Genomic DNA, 24,020 nt, shown 5'->3' on the forward strand with positions numbered 1-24,020 from the left:
CAGCAAGTGAGCACACGTAAGACACAGGGAGAGGAAATCAGGTGTTCTTGCTCTTCTGAGACATCCCCTCAGTGCTAACTAACCAAATGCCATGGTGATGGGCATTAGCCCATTCCCAGTCCTATAGCGCCCATGACCAGATCACCTCTAAGAGGTCCTGCATCTTTTTTTTTTTTAAAGATTTATTTATTTATTTGAAAGAGTTACAGTGAGAGAGAGGAGAGGGGGGAGGGTGGTCTTCCATCCGCTGGTTCACTCCCCAGATGGCCTCAATGGCTAGAACTGTGATGATCCACAGCCAGAAGCCAAGAGCTTCTTCTGGGTCTTGGGCCATCTTCTACTGCTTTCTCAGGCCATAGCAGAGCTGGATTGGAAGTGGAGCAGCCAGGGCTCCAACCAGCGCCCATATGGGATGCTGGCACTGCAGGCGGTGACTTAACCTGCTGCGCCACAGCATCGGCCCAGTCCCACCTCTTAATAACTGCTGTTTTAAAGAATTAGTCATTTATTTGAAAGGCAGGGTTAGATGAGGGAAGGGGAGACGTCTTCCATCCACTGGTTCACTTCCCACATGGCCACAATGTCCAAGGTTGGGCCAAGCCAAAACCAGGAGCCAGGAACTCCACTCAGGTTTCCTGCATGAGTACGGGGACCCAAGCACTTGGCCCATCTTCTGCTGCTTTCCCAGGACATTAGCAAGAAAATGGATCAGAAGTGGAGCAGTCAGGACTTGAAATGAAGCCCATATGGGATGCTAGCATTGCAGGCAATGGCAATGCCACACCTCCCCAGTATCTTCACGATTAAATTTCAGTGGGAGTTTTGGAGGGGGCATTCCAATGATAGCGGGTGCCCTGTGGGCTTTCCGTAGCAGGTGTTCTGAGTGGCTGTCTGGTTCCCTGTGTTCTTTCCCATCTTCTGAAAGCGCATTCTATCCCCAGTCCCCCTCTTAGTAAACGCTGTTGCCATCTACACGTTGTTCTAGTCATCCGGAAATGAAGTTGGCAGTACTTTCATGCTACATCTTGAACTGGCCATCAGGCCTGCTTGTATGAACCGCTGTCCTCTCTCACGTAAACCACAACCGAGCCTTCCGTCTCCTAAGTGGGCCCCACTCCTGTTGCGGCCACCAGGCACTTCCCACCACGCTCAGGCCCCCACAGCTGCCCCATCCTCCCTGCCTCCTGACCGTGATCTCATCTCTGCCCAGGGCCTCCGCACCTGTCCCCAGCTCCAGCAGGTGTGATCCTTCTACAGAGCTCGGTGGACTTTGGTCTTCTCTAGGCCTCAGTGCCCACAACAAGGCCCCCTCGGGAAAGGGTTCTTCCCCTGACCAGAGCAGTACCCACCCCCACCAGCGCCCACCCCTACCCTCGTTGTGTCCTGCAGAGCATGAGTCAATGTCCCACCCCACTGAGGTGCGTGGGCTGACTTCTGGTCTGTCTCCTCCACTGGGAAGTGTGCAGTTGAAGAACAAACACCATGATCCTGAAAGGACACCATCACCAGGATCCCCAGAGCTCTCTCGCCTTTGCCACCTGTCAGACTGAGGCCCCCGCCACACCCTGCTGCTGTTTGTGGGCTATTTCTGTGCCGAGTCATGCTTCCACCGATCTCCACTGTCAGCATTTCTCCTTGGAGAAAAATGATCTCGGTATTGAATGGGAGTTTTTGGAAGGATAGTCATCGTATCTTCTCTCCTGGCCGTATGTGGTTTTCCTGTATAGTTCATTGCAGGAATTATCACTCAGACAGCTGGGGGCGACCGGTGCTGGCAGCGTGGGTGGAGCTGGGGCAGCACTGGGCCCGTGACAGATATAATCAAGCACTGAATGAGCAGGGCCATGCGGCTGTTGGACCACAGCAGTGTCTGAAAAGTAACACCAATAATTCTGTCCGCTGGACCACACTCACATTACTCTAAGTGAAATCTGTGCCGATGCGCTGTTCAGTTAGCATCCTTCTTCGGAAGCACCATGAGGACTGGGTTGTTTGCTGACTGATGGGAGCTAAGACAGCCGGTGGTTGAGTGTTTCTCCACACTTGGATGGCTCAGACCCTCTCTTTCACAGGCATCTTCCGTGTGGCACTCCCTGCTTGGTCCTGCCCCAGTGAGGGTCCTTCCCAGAGACCAGAGGGTGTGCGTCTCCCCGCTGGGCACCTTACAAGCCTGACTTGTTCTGTCCTTTCTGTCCTTTCGGCACGTCAGTCTCCTGGGGCAGTGTCTGTGATGAGGCCCAGTGCCTTTCATCACACGTGCTTCATGGGATGGTGCTTGCAAGGTGCTGGATGCAGGGAAGCTTGGTTTTAAACCCAGCACTCTCTTGCCAGAGCCTGAAGGCAAGGGTTCCTGAAGCTTCCGGACTGTGCTTCCCTCCCAGACCTCTGGGCTTGACTTGCTGGCTTTTTGCCGTAGGCACTAAACCCATGCCTGTAGCTCCTGGATGTCTGCTGCCTTCAGAATTAGCCTGGAAAACTCATATTGGCATTTCCAAGTAAGAAAAGTGATTTAGGGGGGGCCATGGCTGTGGTGTAGCAGGTAAAGCCACTGCCTGCAGTGCCGGCATCCCATATGGGCAGCAGTTGGAGTCCCAGGCTGTTCCACTTCCAATCTAGCTCTCTGCTATGGCCTGAGAAGGCAGTAGAAGATGGCCCAAGTGCTTAGACCTCTGCACCAACATGGGAGACCCAGAAGAAGCTCCTGGCTGCTGGCTCCTGCCTCCTGCCTCCTGCCTTCTGTCTCCCGGCTTCAAATCAGCACAGCTCTGCTGTTGTGACCATTTGGGAAGTGAACTGGTGGATAGAAGACTTATCTCTCTGCCTCTCTGTAATTTTGCCTTTCAAACAAATCAATGAATAAATGAATCTTAAAAAGGGAAGATCTAAGAATTATATCTAAAAAAAGAAAAATGAATGATGAAGAAAAGACATTTGACAGCATGGCAGAGTAGAGCCTGAGGTTCAGTGAGAGTCTGTGCAGCAGCAGGTTTTTATTTTTTTTTAAGATTTATTTTATTTATTTGAAAGAACTACAGAGAGAAGTAGAGCCAGAGAGAGAGAGAGAGAGAGAGGGAGTGAGGGAGAGGTCTTCCATCCTGCTGGTTCATTCCCCAAACGACCATTACGGCCAGAACTGAGCTGATCCAAAGCCAGGAGCCAGGAGCTTCTTCTGGGTCCCCCATGTGGGTGCAGGGGCCCAAGGAAGTGGGCCGTCTTCTGCTTTCCCAGGCCACAGCAGAGAGCTGGACCGGAGGAGGAGCAGCCGGGATTCGAACCGGCACCCATATGGGATGCGGGTGTTGCAGGCTGGGGTTTACCCACTATGCCACAGCTCTGGCCCCAGCCACAGTTTTGAGTGTTGTCTGGATCTCAGAATCCGTGGAAGCGCATGGCAGGGCCGAGTCTGCTGCATGGCTTGGGTTTGTTTGCACGATGAATGAGGCCATCTCATTCATTTGACAGAAGCCCGCTGCCACCAGACAGCCAAGACTCTTTCCCAGAGATCTTTTAAGTAGCTCATGTGCCTCCTGAGAGAAAAGTCCTAAAGGCTATGGAATCCTTTGGCCCTTGAGGGGAGACACCAGTGAGGAGTGGGAACACAGCGCAGGGGAGGAGTCGCTGTGGAAGGAAACCCAGGAAGCCCCTGTCTCTTCCTCCGCGCCTCTCCAGGTTCCCGGCGCTGGTCTCTTGTCTTCCCCCTCTCTAGACCTCCCCCCCACCCCGGAGCTCCTCCTGCTGCCCTTGTTGTGGGAAGCCACTTCCCTGCCCGCCCTCAGTGCTTACCCTCTGACTTGGTGGGACAGGTCTCAGGAGCTGCATGGCGTCTCCACGGCGACTAACCTGGCATCCCAAGTCTCCCCAACAAGTATTTCCAACCAACCCCGACACTTGCCCCATCTCCCAGGCTCCCTCGGGACCCCCCCCTCTTCCTCTAATTATGCACCCCCTTCCTCTGTGATCTCCAGCAGATGGTGCGTTCCTGGGGTCGCTCTGCGCGCCTGTCGAGTCCCAGGGACTGATCGAGGTTGATGGGGCGTATTTCCTTACAACATGGGTGTGTCGGAGGTGTTTCTGTGTGCCTTACCGGGTCTGGTGTTCCCAGTCACATGACACCAGAGAGGAACTGCAGCTCGCATTCCACTGCCAGGGAGTTCTGCTCACTGCCTCAGCGCGTGTCTGAGTTCCTACTAGATGCCAAGTCCGGTTCAGGTATGGAGAATACCGCAGTGAACAGAGCAGGGGGAGGACACTCCTCTAAGCTCCCGGGAGCTTGCACTCCAGCGGGGGAGACAGGCAGAAAACAAGTGAGCAGAATCTGTTCTATGTCGAGGCTTCCAAGGATTTATTCAGCCTGGGGATTCGAGAGCAGCCTTGCCAATTAGATGCAGCCCAGGTTGCTGAGAGAAAGCTGGAGCGCTGGCTTCTAAATAAGAAACAAAAATGTCCCCCAAAGCGTGAGCACGATCGTCCGGGCCACACGGAGGCTGCCGTGAGGACCACGTTGCCAGAACACTGCTGAGCACGGGAAACCTGTGGGCACCTTCCACGCTGGGGCCACTTCTGGTAGAAAGATCTCTGAGGTTCGTGCATCTAAATTCAGTTCTAGAATGCAGAGGGACAGAGATCACCCAGAAGAATGAGAGAGACATGTATCTGCCAGGTTGACTTTTGAAATTGTTCGGAGCTTAATAATCGAATGCCTATAGAGAGAAGTTATGCAATTTATGATATGGAAATTGTTGATCTTTATAGTGACATTTAGAATCCTTTGTCAGCTCTATTTTGAATGACTCTGAGCTTTTCAGTCAAACCGAATCTAAATGACGACTTAATTCCTCTGCACTTGCGTGCTAACCTTCAGCCAGGACACAGCCTTTGCCGTGGCTTCAGTCTGCAGGAGCGAGTGATCAGTGCTATTACATGTTTATCCTCTAGCGCCTCTCTAAAGAGAAACGAGGTCTCTCTTTGGTTTTGGAAGCTGAGTGCCAGTCAGGGGATTTCCAGCCTGAGATGGTTGGATGGTTTCCGGTGACTTGCCTTGACCCCAAGGTGTGTGTCTGAGGGAGGGCGCGTGGGGCAGGGCGAAGTCCAGGCCGCCCTCGCACCATCTTGCACACCCTGAGCTTTGTCTCGACGTGCTCTGCTCTGTTCTCAGGATGCCCATGATCGACGGTAATCAGCAATTGATTTTTATTTCTCTTGGCAGAGTTAAACCATAGGAAGTAAGAAATAAGATTCGATGCATATCATGGCACTGCTCATTTAGTTTTGTATGGGAAATAAGGCCGTGTGAATGGAAATTCACTGGTTTCCATCCACAAGCAAGATGCAAAGCTGGAGGCCTGTTCACCCTGCGTGTATCGACACGAGCCGACGAGAACTGCGGTGGTGGAATACCACGCACCTAGTGGTTCTCACATCACTGAGCCACTGAGGGGCCGGACCTCTGCGGTGACTGCTAGATTTGAAAGCAGGAGCGGTGAGAACACTCGGCTTTGCTAAACACTGCTAACATTTCCTGAAAGGGAAAGAGACGAGCAGCTCCTAATGAGCAGCTCCAGATTCAGGCTGCCCCGGGCACAGTAGCTGAGCACATCTCGCCTCGTCATTGTCCTAATTGGACATTTTTATCTTGTGTTCAAACTGCGGATTTTACATCCATGCAGACGGAAAGCCGTGGTGCGCCTCACACTGGGACACGGCCCGTGTGTGGAAATGGCCAGGCACCCACAGCTGCGGTGCCGAGACACCACAGTGTCTGCCATCGTCAGCCTCGTGCCACATCTGCCCGCTCATCAGTTGCGTTAAAGCTTCCCTGTTCCTGGGGCTTCTCAGAGAGTTAAAATTGGACCCGATAGGGGCCAGTGCCGTGGTGCAGTAGGTTAATCCTCTGCCTGTGGACCAGCATCCCATATGGGCACCGGTTCTAGTCCCGGCTGCTCCTCTTCCCATCCAGCTCTCTGCTGTGGCCTAGGAAAGAAGTAGAAGATGGCCCAAGTGCTTGAGCCCCTGCACCTGCATGGAGGACCAGGAAGAAGCACCCGGCTCCTGGCTTCGGATCAGCGCAGCCCGGCCATTGCAGCCATTTGGGGAATGAACCAACGGAAGGAAGACCTTTCTCTCTGTCTCTCCTTCTCACTGTCTGTAACTCTACCTCTCAAATAAAATAAATGAAATCTTTAAAAAAAAATTAGACCTGTTTGCACTGCCATGGTTCTGGGCTGCTACCAGTTCTCATGTGACCCCCTGCTGCTGCCTGGAAAAGCAGTGGAAAGTGGCCAAAGTGCTTGGATCCCTGCCACCCATGTGGGAGAGCCGGATGAAGCTCCAGGCTCCTGAATTTGGCCTGGTGCAGCCCTGGCCATTGCAGTCATTTGGAGAGTGAGCCAGCAGACAGAAGCTGTGTCTCTGTTTCTCCCTCTCTCTGTAACTCTGCCTTTCAAATAATTACTTGCTTAAGAAAACCGGACCTGTTCACATCAGCCCTTGGAAGTGTAAGTCACTCCTGGAGCTTGCGTTGGAAGACCACGGCTGTCCCCAGCTGTTCCCGATCAGATACAGCAAAGGCTAATAAGTGCAGTTCCGAGTGAGCAACAGGAAGTGATGTGGCTTCTCATGGGGAGGCGACACGTTCCAGCAGCAAGTGTGTGTCCCCCGCAGCCCGAGGCAGCCTGACTCCGCTGCGGGCACCCCTGCCGCTTTGCACGAGCCCCTCACCGTCTCCAAGGCAGATTTTCTCATCTAGAAACGTTAATTATCTTGACGGTGCCAGTTACTTCATAACATATACGTGTTTCAGAGCATCGATAGTGACTTAGAGTGGGTTTCGTCTGTCAGTTGTACCTCCCTCAGTGATGCCGAAAACAGTGGGATACTAAGCCAGCTCCCAGGATCGCGTGGTGTGCTGCATGTGTGTGAATGTGCAGGGTCAGACTCGGAGAGAGCCTCTGTCCACACATTCCCCAGCCGTCGGCTGCTGGCTTGCATTGCTGCACAGTGCGGTACCCTCACCCCCACCGGTAAAGTTTGCCTGTTATTTCTGGAGGTCGTCACTGTGTGACCCACATTGCAGGAGAAGCCCCCAAGCACCAATTCTTCCCTCTGCCTCCAGGAGCCACCACTGCAAGCCTCTGAGGGTGGCGACCTGTCCAAAGGCCACGCTGGGCTGCTGAGGAGAGGGGAGAAGACAGCCTTCCCCAAAGCAGCCATTGCTCACTGCACTGGCCCCACCAGGGGCCACCAAGACGTGGTCTTCTCCTCTGACCAAGAAATGCAAACAGCAACCCTGCTGACAATGTGCTTGTTGCTAATCGAGGACCAGTGGGAGCCACGGATGATCATGCCTCCGTTGCCTAGCATAGTTCTCACCAGTTGTGCTCTGGCAAAAGACTGCATTCAAGGTCATTTTCCTTTGCGAGAGTCTTCCAAGTGAGAGAGAAAGAGCAAGGAGGGAGATCGGTGGGTGGGAAGAGCACATGCGCTCCCTGCAGCCTTGGCACTGCTTCCTGGTGTGGTTCCCAGCCCAGTCTCTACCCATATTCTACACTGAAGTGCCGCAGGTTCACTGGGGTCAGTGCTTTGGGTTTTCTGTGCTTCCAAATGACGTGTCAGCTTGCGGGAAGTCCTCCCTTGTGTGTTTTGTTTCCCTGTTCACCAGCAGAAGAGGGTGCTGGGACCACTCGAGAGCAGCATCCATGACCAGCAAGAGGCTTGCGCACTCTGGAGACAGGGCAGACTCCCCACCACCGCCTTGTCGTTCTTGCTTGTTCATTTCTCTTCGCAGCCCGGAATGATCCACAGATCCCAGGAGGCTCTGTCTCACTTCACTCTCATGCTCTCATTCTCTAGTAACCAGGGTCCTCCTTCACCAGGGTTCTCCTTCACCAGGGTTCTCCTTCACCAGGTTCTGCATCAACTGGAGTTCTCTTTAACCAGAGTGCTCCTTTACCAGGGTCCTCGTTAACCAGGGTTCTCCTTAACCAGAGTTCTCCTTCACCAGAGTTCTCCTTCACCAGAGTTCTCCTTTACCAGGGTTCTCCTTAACCAGGTTCTGCATCAACTGGAGTTCTCCTTAACCAGAGCTCTCCTTAACCAGTGTCCTCGTTAACCAGGGTTCTCCTTAACCAGGTTCTGCATCAACCAAAATTCTCTTTAACCAGAGCTCTCCTTAACCAGAGTTCTCCTTAACCAGGGTTCTGCATCAACCAGAATTCCCCTTAACCAGAGTTTTCCTTAACCAGGTTCTATTTTCACCAGGATTATCTTTAACCAGAGCTCTCCTTAACCAGGTTCCACATTAACCAGGATTCTCTTTAACTAGAATTCTCTTTAACCAGAGTTCTCCTTAATCAGCATTCCCCTTAAACAGTGTTTTCCTTAACCAGGGTTCTGCATTAACCAGAATTCTCTTTAACCAGGGTTCTCCTTAACCAGGGTTCTCTTTAACTAGCATTCTCTTGAATCAGTCCTCCTTAGACAGGGTTCCCCTTAACCAGAGTTCTCCTTAACCAGTATTCTCCTTAACCAGGGTTCTCCTTAACCAGGGTTCCCCTTAACCAGGTTCCCCTTAACCAGGGTTCTCCTTAACCAGGGTTCTACTTAACCAGGTTCCCCTTAAGCAGGGTTCCCCTAACCAGGGTTCTCCTTAACCAGTGTTCTCCTTAACCAGGGTTCCCCTTAACCAGGGTTCTCCTTAACCAGGGTTCCCCTTAACCAGTGTTCCCCTTAACCAGGGTTCCCCTTAACCAGGGTTCTCTTTAACCAGGGTTCCCCTTAACCAGTGTTCCCTTTAACCAGGGTTCTCCTTAACCAGGGTTCCCCTTAACCAGGGTTCTCTTTAACCAGCATTCTCAGCAGAGTGGGCTGGACGTGGAATCTCCTAAAAAAATTCGGGCACTGTGTTTTTAGCCCAGCTCTATCAGCTCTGTACAGCTAAGTTGTGAATAAATTTACCTTTTTATATTGAGGAGTTGATGGTTCTGTATCTCTAATATTTTGTTCATTAATTTTTTCTTATTTAAGATATCTCAACTATGAACTGACCATAATCATCTGGTGAATGTTCAGTAATTAACAGAACATGCATAGTAATGCCTGGGATCTGTCCGAAATGCTTCCTCGAATTTGGTGTGTTCTTTCTTCGCCTGCTAACTATGAGCTTCCCTTGCTTCTTCCACTGAAATCCAAGAAAAACATCCTCCCTTGCTCCTGTTTCCCTTCCTTCCAAGAGTTTTGCCTTGGCTGCAGGGATACGGCCTGTGGAAATTGGGAATTAATTTTCTACTGATGCCTGAATCTACCTCGTCAAGTCTTCCATTGCTGGGCTCAGAGTGGCGATGAGTGCAGGTGCACAGGACAGGAGGCTGGCATGTGTGCTCCCCGGTTGGCTGCCTGCAGAGATGCTAACTTGGTTAAGAGAAGGACTTGCTTAAGTGTATCTTAAGTGTATCTTGCTTAAGTGTATCTTAAGTGTATCTCTCCACTTTCTGTTCTGACACAATACCTGCTATTATGGAGTTCATGTTTTTTAAAAGTAGCCAAACAAACTTCGAGAAATTTACCCTGTAGTCATCAGCTCTCGCGAATGTGAGAGAGGTGTAGACACAGATAGCTTCTGTACTGGTTTCTTATTACCACAGTAAAAAGCAAATCAAGAGATAGCAATGGCAGCTTAATTTTGACTTGCACGCCTACTGCTGCCTGACGTATGTAAGGCCAGCACCACAGCGGAAGCGGACATGGCTGTCAGCTGGCTACAGGGGGACGTCCAGGGCAAATGCTTGCGCAAAGTTGGTTTTTGGGGTCATGCTGCTTTGCAGCAAAGCAAATCACTAATGTGTTCTGTGTTGATTTTCTGTGACAGGACTGGGAGTTCCCGCATTTCATGGGTGACGTGGACGTCAATCTCCCTGGGCTGCACACCCCTCACATGCAGTTCAAGATCCCTTTCTTCCAGAAGATCTTCAAGGAGGAATACCGCATCCACATCACAGGTACATCACAATACCACACCCACATCCCGGTACATCACCATACCACACCACATCCCAGTACATCACCATACCACACCCACATCCCAGTACATCACCACACCACACCCACATCATAGGTACATCACCACACCACACCACATCCCAGTACATCACCACACCACACCACATCCCAGTACGTCACCACACCACACCACATCCCAGTACATCACCACACCATACCACATCCCAGTACATCACCACACCACACCCACATCCCAGTACATCACCACACCACACCCACATCCCAGTACATCACCACACCACACCCATATCCCGGTACATCACCACACCACACCACATCCCAGTACATCACCACACCACACCCACATCCCAGTACATCACCACACCACACCACATCCCAGTACATCACCACACCACACCCACATCCCAGTACATCACCACACCACACCCACATCATAGGTACATCACCACACCACACCACATCCCAGTACATCACCACACCACACCCACATCCCGGTACATCACCACACCACACCCACATCCCGGTACATCACCACACCACACCCACATCCCAGTACATCACCACACCACACCACACCACATCCCAGTACATCACCACACCACACCCACATCACAGTACATCACCACACCACACCCACATCCCAGTACATCACCACACCACACCACATCCCAGTACATCACCACACCACACCACATCCCAGTACATCACCACACCACACCCACATCACAGGTGCATCACCACACCACACCCACATCCCAGTACATCACCACACCACACCCATATCCCGGTACATCACCACACCACACCACATCCCAGTACATCACCACACCACACCCACATCCCAGTACATCACCACACCACACCACATCCCAGTACATCACCACACCACACCCACATCCCAGTACATCACCACACCCACATCCCAGTACATCACCACACCCACATCCCAGTACATCACCATACCACACCCACATCACAGGTGCATCACCACACCACACCACATCCCAGTACATCACCACACCACACCCACATCCCAGTACATCACCATACCACACCCACATCCCAGTGCATCACAACTCTGAGCATGGCTGGGTGGCCTCCATGTGAGCCGGGGCTCTGGGGAGCACCCACAGAATCTCTGCTCTCAGAGAGTGCCTGGTGGCTCCCCACCTGTGGTCCTGTCCTCGCATCATTCTGGGGTCCGGACTGCCAGTGGCTTTGACGGTGTCACCGCTCACACCAGCAGGCAGATACAAAGGAAGAGAATGGAGAAAATGAGTATGGAGGGGTGCTTGTTTCTCTTTTTATGTGAAAGGCAGAGTGACAGAGAGGAGGAGACAGGGAAGGAGATTTTGCATTGCTGGTTCAACCCCCTCCCAAATCACCTAGCTGGGGCTGGGCCAGGCCAGGTCTTCCTTGTTGAGTGGCAGGGACTCAAGCACTTGGCCATCCTCTGCTGCTTCCCAGGTGCATTAGCAGGGAGCTGGATTGGAAGTGGAGCAGCCAGGACTCCAACGGGCGCTCCTGTGGGCTGTAGGTGTCCTAAGTGGCGGCCTGACGTGCTGCACCACAGCGCCTGCTCTGGCTTCCCTGACTCTTCATGGCCTGGCCTGGGAGAGTCCCGTCTCCTGCACCGCACACTGCTGACAGTGATGGGTGGAGGGCCTCTCGTGCAGCTGAGAACAGACATGCAGTCCTCAGGGGGCAGCCGCTTCCGGACTCAGGCCTGGTGTTGGGGACGCGATCAGCAGAGGGGCAGGACGAGCCTGTTGTGTGTGAGCTCTGCTGTGCTCCGGGTACTGCTCTGTTGGGTCCCGTTTGGTCCGTGTGCGTTTCCAGCAGGGATTCCTTGTGCCTCTTCACTTACTGTGGAGATGGAAGCAGCAGGGTTCTGGCGCTCGCCCCAGCCTGCGTGCGCCTACAACTTGGGTCCTTTCTCACCTGATGGCCTTAAGCTCAGGTGGGTGCTGAGCTGAGGTCTGTGTCAGGGTGTTCTCAGGGATCCCCAGATTACTTCATTTTCAGATAATTCCTGCTTTAGAAATGGCCCCGTGTGATGGATTACAATCTCCTTTCACAAAACCCCCATCACTTGCATCTGACGTAGGCGTCTCCCAAGGCTGTGCTGTCTGTGCAGCTCATTGTCTGCTCATTGTCACAGCGGAGGGATGGCATCGGCGCCCTCGCCGTGGCCTTGCACACATGACGGTCCTGAGTCTCAGGGACAGTGGCCTGGGCTCTCACACCTGCCGTCCTAAAGACCGCAGAGGAAGTCTGTGCTTACGCCACCGTCTGTGCTGCCGATTAAAAATATCGGAGCTCAGAACACATGAACATCTGAGTCCCGCAAAAAATAAATCAAAAAAAAAAAAAAAAAAAAAAGCCTTCCGATTCCCAGTGAGAAAGCTGTGCGGTGAGCACGAGGTGTTCTTCCCAGACTGGAGAGTGAGCTCATGAGCAGGGCGGCTGTGCTGGTCCCTCCCCTCCTCCATTGAATGAAGCCCATCTATTAAATTCAGCGAGTAAATCCAGCAGTTGGAGTTCAGGTCACATCTCGAGGTTTGAGAGTCCCCACTCAGTCTCCACAGCGTGCAGCCCTCCCCGACGCTAAAACAGCCACCACACACATGGAGTTCATGTCCCTCCGGGGGGCCCTTGCCTAGGCCATCTGTTCCTGCTGCCCGCTCTGGTCCCTGGCTGTCACTGCACTAATATTGTCTCTGACAGTCTCAAAACGCCTGTCAGAAATGTATCACTTAACTGCAGAACACCAGGGTTAAAAATAAAAAAAGAGAGAGAGAAAGAGAACTACAGGCCACATTGGTAGGGAAAAAATTGGGCTGTTAAAGATATTTCATTTGGTGCTAGTTTGTGTGGCCTTGTTACACTCGTATGCTCTGTGATTTATGTAGCCAGGGTGGATGCTGGGTTTGTGGTGCTCTGAGGTTTACCCGATCAGAATGCTCTGTTAAGAGCGTGAAAACAAAATTACATCTAAAAATTATAGTTAGTGCCTTGGAAGGGAGCCATGCATGCAGGACAGCCTGAAGCTCCGTCATTAGCATTAGGGCCACTTAGGGGGAACTAAACACGCATGCCCTGCCAACGATTGTGTTCCCAAAACGTGAAAGGATGGGAGGTATGTAGCTTCGTGACTAAGATGCCAGCATCCCGGGTGGCACGCCCAGGTTTCCTTCTCCGCTCTGGCTGCTGACTCCGACTTCCTGCTGACGGGGATCCTGAGAGGCAGCAGGTTCTCTGCTCCGCAGGTGGGAGACCTGGACTGAGCTCCTGGCTCCTGGCTTTGGCCTGGCCCAGCTGTGACTTTTGCATGCATTTGGGAAGTGAACCAGAGAACGGAAGCTGTCTCACCTTCTCTGTCTTTCTGCCTTCTAAATAAATATAACTTGTATATGTTTTCCAGGAAGAAGGACTAGTTGTGTTTAGTAACGCAGACTGCATGTGAATGAGGATTGCCAGAAGGTGGGGAAATAATGCAGGCTTTGGCAGAGCTTTTGCCAAATCCCAGGGGAAATGCTATAAACACACACTCCCCAGCCCCTCCCGAGTGGTTCCAGCCCAGCAGGTTTGGCCCAGGGCCAGGGAACAAGGCTTCAGGAATGCTTCCCAGGCACTAAGGGAGACCAGGCTGCCCTGTGTGACTAAAGAAGCCACAGGTGAGGTCTGAGGGTCTTCCTGCCGAGCCATGCACACGGGGGAGGGCCAGAGCTGCGGGGAGAGCTGCCTGGATTCTGTACATAAATTTAAGATAGCACAGGGCACGTGGGGGCTGTGGGCTGATGGGCTCCACCTACAGCCGTGTGGAAACCCAGTGGGGTCTCTCACGTCCCCAGACCCGTGGCAGGTGTTCCTGCAAAAATGGCTGTGGTTTGCAGGTGGAAGGGAGTCAGTGCCACCCCCTTCCCCTTCTGCTCTGTTTCTGTCACCCTCTCTGCTCTGTAATCAGCTGCAGAGGTGGGGCCGCTGCACCTGCACACCGCGGTCTGGTCTCCTGGGGAGGCCTTTGGCTCTACCTGACTTGGGAGACAGTTGTGAGAACACCCAGACTCCACTTCCAAAGTGCACTGTGGTTTTCTGTCGTCGGTAGCCTGCCAGTATCCACACCCGGTGTCCAGTGCTCAGTGCTGATGGGCCTGCTTTGTTTCTTGGGGCAACTTCAAAACTTACCTTGCTAAGCACGTGCAGTGGCTCCACTGGGGTTCTTTAGTTTGGAGCTCTCTGCATCCCTCCGTGGATCATTAGGTTGCCCTGATGATTAGGTCGCTGCAGAGATTTGTCAGCCGCGCACCCAGAATACAGTGCCTGGCTGGGCACAGCCTAGAACCCTCGCCTGCCTGTGCTGTCTTGGAGAAGCAGTGTTCCTCCCACCTCGGCTTTCTCCTGTTTTCATGCGTGATGGTTAAAGCCCAAAGCCAAAGCCAAGGCCAAGGAGGGTGGGTGGACCATGAGGCAATCCACGATGGGGCCTGCCAGGTGCTGGAGCCGGGACCCAGGAGCCCAGGAGGAGTTCTGTGCAGAGCAGGCCTGGGAGACCACAGCACACCCACGCAGGGGCTCCCAGGGGCTTCGTCTGCCTCTGTTTGTCCAGGACTGTAAGATCCCAGACGAGGCCAGCCAGGACTGCCTTCATCAGAGACGGCCCCGCCCCACTGTGGAAATGACATTCAGTGCACGGGAAAGCAGTGATGCCAAAGGCTTGCCCGGGCTCTGGCTCTGCCACATGCGGCCTCATCAAATCCCTCCACCTCGCAGAGGCCCAGTGTCTCATCCATTAAGTGGGAGCGGCGTGACTGTGGGAACTAACTCCGTGAGCCCGTGCCTGGGCTGCATTCCCGGCAGGTGTTCTGCGCTGGTGCCTGTGAGCTGCCATTTTGGAAGCTGGGCTTATAAAAATCAGCCATCTCTCTCCAGTGTTGCTTTGCCCAGGGTCTGTGTGTCCTTGCTGGCCCTAGAAGGGAGCTGCCTCGTTGTCATCCACACACACATACGTGAGCGTTTTACAGTAAAGCCTCGTGCTCTTCAAAGCCAGAGGGAGGCTTCCAGCGCAGGAGTAATCCCGCAGTTTGAGAGATGGGTCGGTTTCCAGTGCACAGTCCTCGCTGTGTCCTGCGGCCTGCCAGGTGACGGGGACTCCAGCCCTCACTCTGTGTGTGTCTGGGTGCATCATCACCATCTGCGTCTTGGTGAGCAGACGTTTTCTGAGTTGCACTGTGTTGAAAACTGAGCTAGGATCTGGGAGCAGACAGTGAGTGTGACACAGTTCCCGGTCTCAGCAGTGTCGTAGCCTGCGGTGTACAGCAGGTGACTGGGATGTAGTTGCCGCACAGTTAAGGTGCACACTAGAGCCTGCTGCTTCTCGCCCACGGTGCTGGTCCCGCCTCCCTCCATCCCCCGTCCCTGACTGCTATTAATCAGTGTTCCATGTTCACATCGGTCACCTCTTAAACTTCCCAAATAAGGATTACCTGTTCATAAAAAAATGGAAAGAGCTTGAACAACAAATAAAAAGGTGAAAGAGTTTTGAGAATGAGGTCGTAGCCCAGTGATCATGTGGTTAGCTGCCTGGCTTCTTCCTTCTGTGTTCGCAATCTCAAAGGACTGCTCCTACAGGAGTGGCCAACCACTTAGCGAGTGTTGATGCGAGAGAGGTGCTTGGAGAAGCTGCATCAGTCTGCTTTTAAGCCTTGGAAGGTACTTCACTAATCCAAATAATTATCCATTCATAAATCTGTAAGTAAATGTCTTCCTTTTACTGAATGGGCATCTCAGGGCCTAAGCACTTAGAGCAGCCTCATACCCCTAGATCACATGGGGAGACTTGACGAGACGCTAACTCCGTGGGCCCAGTTTTCACTGCTCAGCTAGGAATGAGACTGCTACAGCAAACTGTGTGTTTCCTTGATTTACCCAAAACCCGTGTTCTTCAAGGCCATGGTTCCCAGGTGTCCCATGGTGGATGCTAGGTGACCCAGTGGAGCACCCACACAGACTGTGTGAGTCTGGCCAGCTGGTGCCTCTCGGATGTACGGAAGCTCAGTCACAGTGCTCGCTGCGACTCTGCAGAGTAGAGACTTCAGGATATTAACATTGCGCATTGACTCCGCGCACGTGGCAGTGGGAACACCTGTGCTGCGCAGTCTCTCTTGAGTTGAAGAGAACAGTGCCTTCCCCCACACTGCCAGCATGTACTTGTGAAGAGAGGGTGATATTTAGTGAAGAATCCTTTTAAAATTAACTACCCCAGGATTCTCTAAACTCCCACAAAGAGAAAAGATAGAATCTCCATTCTACCATGATTTTCGACAGTAATGCTCATTCGAAGCACTAGGTTTAAGAGAGAAGTGATGCATCCCACCAGCCCATGTGTGGTTCTTCACTAGGGAGGCAGTGAGATTAAAGAGGTGACGCAGGGATTCTCGCAGCTGTGCACCGGGCGGGGGCCGTGCAGGAGCGCTGCTGTGGGGAACGTGGAGACCCCGAGCCGCTCCTCCCTCTGATCGCGTGTGCATGGCAGCATGCGCGGGGAACGGGGCCGTGGGAGGGCTTTCTGCTCCGTTCTTGTGCGTGCCTTGTATCCCTGGCATGTGGGTCATCGCAGGGACTCAGATGTGCTGCTTTTAGGGTAAACGGCGTTTCTCAGAGCCCAGATTTTTTGTTAAGGACATGTTCCCCACCTGCAAGTGGTGCCCCCAGCCTTTCTGCTCCAGTGGTTAGGTTGCCCGGCACATCATGAAACTTTAGGGTGCCAGCAGCATTTATCTCGCAGCCTCATCAGGAAGGCTGAGGGGCTGCGAAGAAGCTTTCCGGCCGGCACATCTCAACTCCCTGTCTTTACAGACAGGAAGGAGGGTTGGAGCTGCCCCGCCTGCCTTTGTCTTCTGGTCTGACTACCTCTTCCAGGGCCCCCTGAGGGGGCCCGCGTTGTGTAAGACCGCTGTCTGAAATGCTGGCATCCAGCCAGCATCCTTATGGGCACTGGTTCAAGTCCCAGCTACTCCACTTCCAACGAGCTCTGCTCTCTGCTATGGCCTGGGGAAGCAGGAGAAGATGGTCCAAGTCCTTGGGCTCCTGCACCCATGTGGGAGAACTGGAAGAAGCTCCTGGCTCCTGGCTTCAGATTGGCCCAGCTCCAGCCATTGTGGCCATTTTGAACCAGCAGATGGAAGACCTCTCTCTCTCTGGATGTTTCTGCCCCTCTGTAACTCTGGCATTTTTAAAAATAAAAGATAAAAACGGACTGTCTGCAGGAGGAGAAATCACTGAGAGGGTGACAGAGCTCTGCATGGGGAGAAGGGAGACTGGTGACAGAGGAAGCAGCACCCTGGCTGTGTGCGAGTGGAGGCCTGGGACAGAGGCTGCGTCTGGTGGCCCAGGAGAAAGGCCGGTGACAGAGGAAGCAGCACCCTGGCTGCGTGCGAGTGGAGACCTGGGACAGAGGCTGCGTCTGGTGGCCCAGGAGAAAGGCCGGTGACAGAGGAAGCAGCACCCTGGCTGCGTGCGAGTGGAGACCTGGGACAGAGGCTGCGTCAGGTGGCCCAGGAGAAAGGCTGGTGACAGAGGAAGCAGCACCCTGGCTGCGTGCGAGTGGAGGCCTGGGACAGAGGCTGCGTCTGGTGGCCCAGGAGAAAGGCTGGTGACAGAGGAAGCAGCACCCTGGCTGCGTGCGAGTGGAGGCCTGGGACAGAGGCTGCGTCAGGTGGCCCAGGAGAAAGGCTGGTGACAGAGGAAGCAGCACCCTGGCTGCGTGCGAGTGGAGACCTGGGACAGAGGCTGCGTCAGGTGGCCCAGGACAGGAACGAGAAACAGCATCTGGTTTCTGCAGGGCAGCTGTGGTGGTGGGGAGGGTGTCTGAGATGAGCAGGGGCCTGCCTCCCTCCACACCAGCCCCTGAGCCTCGCCCCTACACTGTCCCCAGAGAGAGCAGTTAGCCCCCAGAGCTGTTTCCATAGAAGACCATTGCCCGGGGCCAAGGCCACAGCGAGCTGCAGTCCCCTGCCCCTGGCTGGCAGTCTGAACACCGCAGCCGCTGACTACAGAGCGTGTCTCCATGGAGCTGCTCCCCGGTGCCCTGGCATCTCTGGCCTCCTGTTTGCTGCCTGCAGGTGCAGTGGTCAGTGACTGAGCAGGTGAGCACCGTCAGGATACGTGTTCGTCACAGCCCTGCCACACCCTTCCCGCCACCCCTGTATCACCAGGGTTCTGTATTCTCTCCACGGAAGACATTGGAGAAATCACACCACCCGAATTTTTGGCAAACAGTTTATCTCAGACAGCTTTCAAAAATGAGCTTGCATTGTATCCTTCTATGAAAAAGCACCCTGCAAGGTAGTTACACTGGCATTATCCTTCATTTCACGGAATAAGAAAATTGGATTCTTTACACAGCTAGCAAGGAGCAGGGTTGGTGGGGGGAGGCAGAAGCCGAGCGCTGAGAAACTGCTGGTTCCGTTCCCCCAGCTTGGGAACAGAATCTTCTATGTGGTCTGGACTGGTACAGTCTGTCACCCAGGGCACTTCTGTCTGTCTAGCAGACGGCATGTCTCTTGGCTGGACTTGTGCCTGCCTCAAAGGCTGGAGATGGGCTGGTGCAGGGGCCGGCCCAGCCGACCCCATGGACAGAGGCGCCTGAACCTTTGGCCGCTCCTGCATCCATAGTCGGGGAAACCCCAGAGCGACAGTGCGGAGTGACAGTGGCGCCGGGCCGGCCCTGTGCAGGACGCCGGGTGCAGAGACAGCTGCGGAGCCCGGAGAGCAGGGTTTTGCTGGCCGCCGTGGTTGGCCTCTGCAGGGCAGCTGCTCCGGCAAGAAAGCATCCTCCTCCCCCTGATTCTGTGCCGTGTGTCCAGTCCCTGCTGTCCTGCTCCCCTGCACACAGGGGACCCTGTGGAACTGTCGCCCCATCCATGCGTCTATGACAAGGAAAAACCCACATTGCTTCCCCGGCTCCTTGTGAGGCCGGAAAGTGGTGGTACTCATCGCCCGAGCCCAAGGACCTGCTGCTGCAGCCTGACCCTGTTCCCAGTGCTTGGGGGAGCCCCAGCCTCCTCCTGTCACAGAACCACAGATCCGTGTCTCATTCTCGCCAGATGCAGCCCCTCGGCGCCCGTCGTCCTCCCTCTCCCAGGCCCCCTCTCAGCTCCTCCCTTCCTCCTCATCTCCTGGCTTTCTGCACGCTCCTCCACCTGCAGCATAAACAACAGATAAACTCAGCCTCTTCCAAGCCACGCGTCTTGCTCTTCGTCCAGAGGCCCTGTGCGTTGCTGCCTCTTCCAGCACCCCTGCAGGAGAGGCGCCCCTGCGTGCCGAGCCCGGCTCTCGGCGTCTGTGGCACCTGCACTTTCACCCTTATTCTTCGCATGTGGCCTCCTCTGGGTGTTGGTGCGCGGCGTCTCCGTCCTGTTTCCCCAGCAGCGAGAGGGCTTCTCTCCGGGAGGCAGGCGCAGCGGCCTCTCCCGAGGCGTGCCGCGCAGTGCGTGCTGGCGCGCTGTTTCCCGGTCACCCCAGCTAGACGGTCACGTGGGCTGTTGTTTCCAGATAGGAGGGCATAGGGATAGCATTGACCCTGGGAAGTTCAAGACGCTCCTGAGACCTGTAGGGCTCGAACAGGTTGTTGCTCAGAATCAACCACGAGGCAAAGTTAGGAAGTGGTTTAGGGAACTAAACCTCACGGAGAGCAGGTGGGACTTTGTCGTGCCAGTGGAGAAATAGCCGAGGCTCAGAGAGGCAGCAGTTGCCAATCTCTGCCGTGTGCCAGGGACGCACGTGCTGTCTGATGGTCTCCCCAAATGCTCCCAGTTTCGTTAGTGCTGTTCTCTGCATGTACTCAGAGCTGTAAGGGCTTCTGCCACACAGCTGCTGTCAGGGTTGATACCCTGATTTCTCGCCTATGATAGGAACATGAAAGTAAGTGCTGGTTTTGATGATGATAAAATGCCTCTCTAAAATCAGTGTTTAGATATGTTTATATAGTTCTGTATTCTTTTAGAGAGTATTTTTGAAATACATTATCGTGTGAAGCACTGTCTTAATAATCCTCAATTCTATTTTATTCAAATACAAAAGAAAATAATTTTGGCATATTACATAAAACTGAAAGTCTTCTAGAACCTGTGACTTGAGCACACCCTTGAAGTGAATATTGATATGTTATTGTGATAGACTTGCTACTGTGAAAGTTGCAATAAATTATGATCAATATTGTAAGGGAATCTGGCATCCCTTCAAGGTTTCTCCATGTTCATTGCAGATATATATCATCACATGATAGTTTATCACTAACCAAAGATCTTATTTAGATAAGATTTTATATACGACAAAGAAATCACTGTTAGAGTCTCTCTAGATCATCTCTTTTAATAAAAGCAGCTCACTAGCTTTGGTTACAGTTATACGTCTGACCAGTGTGTTCTCTGGTGAAAATGTGCTGCAATTACTTTTAGTCCTGAATTGAATGCTCAAGGATTATTGATCTGAGTCACATCAACTAATGGTTTAATCAACAGGTCACCTACAGACAGCAATATGAATTCAGTTGATATACTGCTGTGCTTGCATTGCAAAATGATTTATTTCTTGCCCAGACATAATTATAGAACTGTAAGAGACGTTCAGTCACACAGAGGACTTTTCTAATTGAAATGTTTATGTGGAGCCAAACGTGAGTGTGGCTGCAGTGCCTGGAAACACAGAGAGTGGCTCCGGTCAGTAGAAGTGCCTGAGCCCCATGGCCTTTTCATACGCCTGGAGTCCATTTAGTAAATTCCGCTCACCAATGCACTTAATGCTAGCGTAGTCCCCTCAATGATCAGGCGTTGACAGGGCCAAAACATTAGCAACACGTCATGTTGTGTACCCGTATCTTCATTTTTTTGACGAAAACCCTAGTGCACCCTGTTGCATCTTTGGTTAATTGCAGTATTTCTTTTTTCAATGCAGGTAAATGGTTTAACTATGGAATTATCTTCCTCGTCTTGATTTTGGATCTTAATATGTGGAAGAACCAAATATTCTATAAACCTCATGAATATGGCCAGTATATCGGCCCAGGGCAGAAGATCTACACCGTGAAAGATTCGGAGAGCTTGAAGGACTTGAACAGAACCAGGCTCTCCTGGGAGTGGCGGTCCAATCACACCAACCCACGGACGAATAAAACGTACGTGGAGGGAGACATGTTCCTGCACAGCAGGTTCATAGGGGCCAGCCTCGACGTCAAGTGCCTGGCTTTTGTTCCCAGCTTGATTGCCTTTGTGTGGTTTGGATTCTTCATCTGGTTCTTCGGACGGTTTCTGAAAAATGAGCAGGGCATGGAGAATCAAGACAAAACGTACACTCGCATGAGAAGGAAGTCTCCCTCGGAACACAGCAAGGACATGGGCATCACCCGGGAGAACACCCAGGCGTCCGTGGAGGACCCGCTGAACGACCCCCCCATGGTGTGCATCAGGCCTGACTTCAACGAGATCGTCTACAAGTCCTCCCACCTGACCTCGGAAAACCTGAGCTCGCACCTGAATGAAGCTGCCAGTGCCACAGAGACCGACCAGGACCCAGTGACGCCCAAAGCCTCCCCCACGAACTAGAGCCCCCCCACTTGGAGACAGCGCAGAAAGCAGCCTTGGGTGCAACTTTAGAACGGTAGTCCCTTCCTTTTGTCACTGTCGGGTTTACGTAGCATTAGGAACACAGACGATGCCACAACGGTGCTCAACATGCTTTTCTAGGACTCCTTGTTTTCTACTTGTATTCTAAGACATGTGCCTCCAGTACGTCCAGACAGACCCCTAGAGGTTGCTTCCACAGTTGCACAAGCTGCTTGCTGACTTCACGGCGCGTAGAAGATCCGCTGACTCCCCGTGTATCTGATGTTCAACCATAGTGGTGCCTTGAGACACTAAACCGTCTCTAACTGTCGCAGGAACGAGCGTGAGACAGCTCTCACCTGTTTCACAGGGCGGTTTTGTACACACTCGTTTTGATCCACCCTTGATGTCTGAGCAGAGAACAGGCATAGCTGAGACGGCTCAGGAAGTCTCTCCGTTCCTCCCTGGGCAGCATCCTTGGTGTCGTTGACAGCTGGGCTGCAGAGAAGCAAGGGGACAACCTTTTCATTTCCATTGGCTGTCGGCCAAATAAGAGTACAGGTGCGAAACTCAGTCCTAGGAGAAATGCAGTCCAGCGTGGGTCACTGCTCGTGAAATGCGACTTTCTCCAGCCAGTAATTGCAATTAGGCGATAATACCTAATTATGTTTTCCTAATTAAAGATAAATTGCTACTTGATTAAAAATCCTGCCCTTCACCTTTGGGAACAAAGGTTAAGTGGCACAGTTGGGTGAACACTCAAATTTATTGGCATTTGCACAAAGCCCTGGGTGAGCGCTTTTAATCACAGGAGGCTGGCAAGGCCACCATCTCCAATATGTGTGCATTTGTCTGCAGATAGGACCCAGGACGGCTGGTGTTGGAAAACGCAGGCCAGCACTGAGCCAGGGAGCTCCTCGGAAGCTCAGGCCACGGAAGCTTGCGGGGTGGGAGACGCAGTGCATGAAAGCATCTGCCTAGTGTCTTGTTCGGTGTGTACGTGTTTCTGTTTTTAAAGAACTAAACATCGCACATTAATAAATAAGCATACATCAGTAATTATGTGATGTTGTATTTTTTGGGGGGGGGGGAATCAGTGCTGTGAGGGCTTCGGAGGAATCCATGTGAGTGGGTTTCCTAATGCTTGCCACCTGTGTTCAGAAGGCACACACTAAATCGCACCTCATTTTGTTCCATAAATTGATTACACATTTCTTGAGGAGGAAAGGGGATATCAGTTTTAAGGCAAAATTATTCTCCTATCACGTGCTGACATGGCTGCATTTTATCTTCATGATTTTTTAAAGTCCCTCTTCTTTTGATCTATCTGTTTTTACGCTTGCAGCATGCTGAACTTAGCATGCGTAATCGAACCATGCATTTGCCTGTCATCTGAGAGCCAGCTTTAACAAGCATCTTTCTTCAGTTGTTTACTAAGCAGTTGGAACTGTGCCCCTGCTGTTTCTTTTGCTTTCAGAGCCACGCGTGGTGGTGCTACCTAGAATCATAAGTGTCCCCGACACTAAAAATGCAGAGATAAAGTTCACTGTAAGAACTCCTTGACCATACCGTCTGCAGAAACTTAGCCTGCCGCCCTGCATGCGACAGTTCACAGCCTGTGACTTTCAGTCTGCAGCTCGGGGGACAGTGTCTTGTGCAAGGAAGAAGGAAGCTGACTTACAGAGTAGGTATTTGCAGCAGTACTGTGGTGTGGCGGATTACAACTCAGCCTGTGACCACGGCGCACAATATTAGCTCCCAGCTGCTCCAGTTCCATTTCTGCTCCCTGCTAATATGCCTGGGAAAGGAGCAGAAGATATATCCAAATGTTTGGGCCCCTGCCACCTATGTGGGAGATCCGGGTAGAGTTCCAGGCATTTGGCTTCAGTCTGGCCCAGCTCCAGCCATTGTGGCCTTTTGGGGAGTGAACCAGTGGATGGAAGACCTCCATCTTTCTCTGTAACTCTGCCTTTCAAATAAGTAAATAAATTTCAAAAAAGTAAACTAAAAGATAGGTTTTTGTTACCAGTATGCTTTCCTCAGGAAAATGAAAATCTTTATGTGAAAGAAAAGTGTTTTAATGGAGCAATCTAATTGGCCGAAGTAAGAAAAAAAAAATGAACCTGGCGTACCATCCTTATGTGGACTAGACAAACAGCCAACTGATAGGAGAATATGCACTAAGGTTTGCTTAAATTCAGTACCAAGTGGAATGACTTCCAGGGTGGCATCTTAATAGACAAAGAAGATTGGAATCTTCTAAGACTTCCTCTATTCAGCTCTATGTCCTGATATTGATCTTTATTTTAATCTCCTTTCTTTTGACTTTTCTTGTTATCTTTTCAGATATTTATACCAAATAAAGACTAGACAATGAAACAGAATCCAATAAGAATAAAATCA

General features: G+C 52.3%; 1 protein-coding gene across 6 annotated transcripts in view; it reads left to right on the plus strand.

Annotated features, from left to right (window-relative positions):
- The window catches only part of TMEM117 (transmembrane protein 117), a 477,223-nt gene extending 454,547 nt beyond the window's left edge, over nt 1-22,676 (plus strand). For all 6 annotated transcript variants that reach the window (XM_051850978.2, XM_070049713.1, XM_070049710.1 and 3 more), the window contains 2 exons: nt 9,863-9,992; nt 20,971-22,676. In XM_051850978.2, coding sequence (XP_051706938.1) covers nt 9,863-9,992; nt 20,971-21,617 — 777 coding nt within the window. In that variant the 3' untranslated portion in view covers nt 21,618-22,676. The remainder of the gene's footprint in view (nt 1-9,862; nt 9,993-20,970) is intronic.
- Nucleotides 22,677-24,020: the final 1,344 nt, after the last annotated feature.

The sequence above is a fragment of the Oryctolagus cuniculus genome, chromosome 9 (assembly GCF_964237555.1).
Source record: "Oryctolagus cuniculus chromosome 9, mOryCun1.1, whole genome shotgun sequence".
Taxonomy (NCBI): Eukaryota; Metazoa; Chordata; class Mammalia; order Lagomorpha; family Leporidae; genus Oryctolagus; species Oryctolagus cuniculus.